General features: G+C 44.1%; 1 protein-coding gene across 1 annotated transcript in view; it reads left to right on the top strand.

The window, feature by feature from the left end:
- The first annotated feature begins 655 nt into the window (after positions 1–655).
- The window catches only part of LOC143531947 (cytochrome b5-like), a 5,166-nt gene continuing 425 nt past the window's right edge, over positions 656–5,396 (top strand). The window contains exons 1-2 of the mRNA XM_077027127.1: positions 656–781; positions 5,080–5,146. Coding sequence (XP_076883242.1) covers positions 704–781; positions 5,080–5,146 — 145 coding nt within the window. The 5' untranslated portion in view covers positions 656–703. The remainder of the gene's footprint in view (positions 782–5,079; positions 5,147–5,396) is intronic.

Here is a 5,396-nt window from a genome sequence, read left to right as displayed (position 1 = left end):
ATAAACCATGCATCCAAAACAATCAGACTACCCTCAAATGAAAGGCAAATGACAATTTAAAATGTTGTTACCATCTATCAACCCGCCAGCCTATAAATACACTATCAAAACTCCAAAGGTAACTAACTATTCAATGGAAAACCCTCATTGATTCTCATGTTATAGATTGATCGCAAAAGACCTTTTCCCACGATGAAGCTAACAGTCTTTGTTCATAGCAGGTAGTTGGTCCTATATGTTTGAAGCAAAGGCCATCATCAATACCACAATCGGTTTCCTTCTCCATTGTAGGAACATAAACATATACAATCTAATACAATCTGCCCTCGAAAACAATTCCATACATCCACACCCTTAAAAACTACTACACGTGTAAAGAATTAAAACTCTAATGATAAAACAAGATCATGTATGTAGTGTGTGTTACACTATCATAATGTAGTGTGCATTCCAAACTCTACAACATTATTAATTAATTAAATAATAATAATAATAATAATAATAATAAACAACTTACTTAAAAAAGATAAAAAGGAATTCCACTTTCCTACTTCCTTCACCAACCCCCACTCATATAACCCCACTGGTTTACCTTCAACTTCCCTACCTAATCTTCTTCTTCTTCTTCTTATTCTTATTCTTCTGCTCTTCATTCCTCAAAGGGTGGGCTGTTGAGACCACAGATCTACTCCATCGCTAGCTAATGGGTAAAGTATTCACTTTGAAGGAGGTTGCCGACCACAACACTCCCAAAGATTGCTGGCTCATCATCCACGGCAAGGTACCTATATCCATAATCTATTGCATGATTCACTTGTGTAGGGGTATGGTACTAAACCCGGTTTTACGACCCTAAATTTATTATGTTTGGCTTATTTTATTATATGGACTAATACAATGTTATTGGGCTGAGGGGGTTTTGTGGAGGTAACCCTAACTGGGCTAGGCCCATTAGGGTACCATGATGGTGGCCATGAGGCTCTCTATATAAGGAGGTCTCCACCTCCTTGTCAAAGGGTCATGCTCAATAAGAGCCACCACCATATTTTTGTGTCTGTAAACAAGAGATCCTTGAGATTTCTTAGCAGTCACCTCCACACCCCCGAGAAGCCATTGCAGGTCGCAAGCAGCCGGGGAAGAAGATCAAGACGTGGTTCGTTCATCTCGAAATCCGTGGAAACATTCGTCATGGATCAGGTCAGATTCGTTTCATGTTTCGACATTGGCGCCATCCGTGGGACGGCAACGAACTACCCTTCGATTTTCGTCTCGGCTGTCAGATCTCTCCCAGGAAAAATCCAGATCTGGAAGTTTACAGAAAAAGGCTTCAAGGCTTGTTCTATTAAAGCTCAAAAAGATCCATAGATCTAAAAGAGGCTTCCAGATCTGTGCAAAAGGAAACTACCTGATTCGAATGATCAAGCCTCCGGATCTGTGATGGTTTTAAATCCGCTCCGAGCTTCAGATCTATCTAGATCTGATTTACAGATCTAGATCTAGATTACAGACCTGGATTTTAGGTTTAAAATTGCAAATCTAACTCTCAAATTGCAGATCCAAAAATTACCAAACTTCCGCCGCCATGTACGCGCGCCCGCGGATTCTCACTCCGCAGCCATGCATGTGTTGCCGCGGGAACCACCATGTGGGTTTCGCGCAAAAGACCTCCACCATGTGGGTTTTGCGCAGAAGACTGCCACCACGCATGCTCGCCAGCGGGTCACCATTCCGCCGACATGCGTGAGCGCCCGTGGAAACCACCGCGGAAACCACCATGTGGGTTTTGCGCAAAAGACCTCCGCCATGCACGCGCGCCCGCGAGTTTCCACTCCGTCGCCGTGCATGCGCACATAAGGCCAAGTGCCAAACTTAAAGGTTGGGAATCCTCATAAACCCATCAGGCCAAGCGCCAAACTTAAAGGTTGGGAATCCTCATAAACCCATCAGGCCAAGCGCCAAACTTAAAGGTTGGGAATCCTCATAAACCCATCAGGCCAAGCGCCAAACTTAAAGGTTGGGAATCCTTAAACCCATAAGGCCACGCGCCAAACTTAAAGGTTGGGAATCCTCATAAACCCATCAGGCCAAGCGCCAAACTTAAAGGTTGGGAATCCTCATAAACCCATCAGGCCAAGCGCCAAACTTAAAGGTTGGGAATCCTCATAAACCCATCAGGCCAAGCGCCAAACTTAAAGGTTGGGAATCCTTAAACCCATCAGGCCAAGCGCCAAACTTAAAGGTTGGGAATCCTTAAACCCATAAGGCCACGCGCCAAACTTAAAGGTTGGGAATCCTCATAAACCCATCAGGCCAAGCGCCAAACTTAAAGGTTGGGAATCCTCATAAACCCATCAGGCCAAGCGCCAAACTTAAAGGTTGGGAATCCTCATAAACCCATCAGGCCAAGTGCCAAGCTTAAAGGTTGGGAATCCTCAAACCCATAAGGCCAAGTGCCAAACTTAAAGGTTGGGAATCCTCAGAAACCCATAAGGCCAAGCGCCAAACTTAAAGGTTGGGAATCCTCAAACCCATAAGGCCAAGTGCCAAACTTAAAGGTTGGGAATCCTCATAAACCCATACGGCTTCGCGCCGAATACAAGACTGAACGCGGCTCCGCTCCGTTCAAAACGCCGTCATAATTAAACCTATTAACACAAGCCACGCCACATGCACGCCACCGCGGATCAACCATTCCGCCATTCTACATGCGCACCACCATGATGCTTGAGCGCAGTCGCATATCACATGCTCATGCACCACATATGCTCACGCATATTACATATGCCCACACGTCACATGCTCACGCACCATATATGCTCACGCACATCACATCTGCGCGCGGCGCATCTGCGCGTGGCACATATCACATGCTCACGCATCATATATGCTCACGCATATCGCATCTGCGCGTGGCGCATATTACATATGCTTGCGCATATCACATCTGCGCATGAAACATCTGCGCATCACAAAACCAAAGCCTATGCGCAAGCGCATGAAACATCTGCGCATGGAGCATGACACAGTCTACGCGCACGCGCATGAAACATCTGCGCGTGGCGCATAACACAAAGCCAGAGCCTATGCGCAAGCGACACAACAAATGAGAATAGTCTAATCCCAAATCAGGATAAGGACAACCTTATTTAGCAGCAATGAACTAGGGGACTATCGTGGTATACCGCCACTGCATTATCGCGATGGAAGACATCCGAATCTTAGGGTGGGAGCCTAACAATATCCCAAACGGCCACGCGCCAATGTTCGGCTACGAGTCGCACAAGCACCTATAACATTATTACTATCTGGCCGTTTGTGCCTCCATTATTATTTTGAAGACAAGCCGGGATAGTCATCCTGCGTAGAAGAGGCCCTTGTGGGCCAGTCATTATCATCATATTATAGCTCATAAGCCGCAACTCGCGCAAGCTTCATTATTCTTATAGCTCGTAAGTCGCCTCACGCGTAAGCTTCATTATTCTTATAGCACGTAAGTCGCCTCACGCGCAAGCTTCATTATTCTTATAGCTCGTAAGTCGCCTCGCGTGCAAGCTTCGTTATTCTTATAGCTCGTAAGTCGCCTCTCGCGCGCAGGCTTTATTATTCTTATAGATCCGTAAGTCGCCTCTCGCGCGCAGGCTTTATTATTCTTATAGCTCGTAAGTCGCCTCGCGCGCAGGCTTTATTATTCTTATAGCTCGTAAGTCGCCTCACGCGCAGGCTTTATTATTCTTATAGCTCGTAGATCGCCTCTCGCGCGCGGGTTTTATTATTCTTATAGATCCGTAAGTCGCCTCGCGCGCAGGTTTTATTATTCTTATAGATCCGTAAGCCTCCTCGCGCGCAGGCTTTATTATTCTTATAGATCCGTAAGTCGCCTCGCGCGCAGGCTTTATTATTCTCATAGATCCGTAAGTCACCTCGCGCGCAGGCTTTTATTATTCTCATAGCTCGTAAGCTGCCTCGAGCGCAAGTTATGTTACATTGTTATCGAGATGCGCGCTCTACCTTTTATCAGGCCTCGCGCCACTATTGTTATGATGCGTGCTATATCTTATTTATGCCAGGGCACCATCATTATCATAAGGACCACAACATGTCACCATCATGAAGAAAACCTCCCAAAACTCAAAGACAATAAAGACAAGGCCGAAGAAAAGGTAAAAAAACCGCCTCATGGCCTAACACACCTCATAAAGTCCAGCGCTCCACCTAGACGCTTGCGCGCCCAGGAGCAACGCTGGACTTGGGGGGCTTGTAGGGGTATGGTACTAAAACCGGTTTTACGACCCTAAATTTATTATGTTTGGCTTATTTTATTATATGGACTAATACAATGTTATTGGGCTGAGGGGGTTTTGTGGAGGTAACCCTAATTGGGCTAGGCCCATTAGGGTACCATGATGGTGGCCATGAGGCTCTCTATATAAGGAGGTCTCCACCTCCTTGTCAAAGGGTCATGCTCAATAAGAGCCACCACCATATTTTTGTGTCTGTAAACAAGAGATCCTTGAGATTTCTTAGCAGTCACCTCCACACCCCCGAAAAGCCATTGCAGGTCGCAAGCAGCCGGAGAAGAAGATCAAGACGTGGTTCGTTCATCTCGAAATCCGTGGAAACATTCGTCATGGATCAGGTCAGATTCGTTTCATGTTTCGACAACTTGGATTCATTTTCTTTGACTTGATTTGAAATTTGATCAAGAATGAATCACCATCACAATGATGTTTAAGGGCTAATTAGGCAAAGGAATCTTTGCAAATAAACAAATAATTATTGTGTTGTAAAGTTAATAATTTGCTTTTTCATTACAAGTTATTATTGTGATTTGGGAATCAGATTCCTACTTATTCCCATCCATATACTCAAAACTAGTTCTGTAACTTTAAATCAATAATCACTTTAGACGCCCCGTGTAAATGGATCCTATGTTGCCTGTGACAAACTTACTTGAACTGGACTCTTAAGTAACAAATCTGACCTATGAGAGAAACTTATTATATAATATTTGTCACTTTACAGATAGTGTTGCATTTTTTTGGGTTGGTTTATGTTAGTTATGATACTGTGTTGGTGCAGGTCTACGATGTGACCAAGTTCTTGGAGGATCATCCTGGTGGGGATGACGTGTTGTTGTCTGCTACAGGTACGCTACTCTTTTGTTGTGTGTTTATGTGATTATATTTCAAATCTTGCAAGTTGTATAAAGGCTAATTGGCAATTAGCAATAATGAGAATATGCCTGTAATTGTAGTTAAAGAACAAGGGTAATTCAATTGTTAGCTTTACATTACTAAAGTCAGCTACTTTCTAAAATATTATAATGATAATCGAATTAAAGTTGTAAAAACTTGGCTGCTAAATCAACGATGGATTTTTTTTAATTAAAAGAGTGT

Source organism: Bidens hawaiensis, unplaced genomic scaffold (assembly GCF_021521415.1).
Source record: "Bidens hawaiensis isolate Kalapana, Puna unplaced genomic scaffold, B.hawaiensis_p1.1 tig00009311_1, whole genome shotgun sequence".
Classification (NCBI taxonomy): domain Eukaryota; kingdom Viridiplantae; phylum Streptophyta; class Magnoliopsida; order Asterales; family Asteraceae; genus Bidens; species Bidens hawaiensis.
This window is presented reverse-complemented; position numbering and strand designations above follow the sequence as displayed.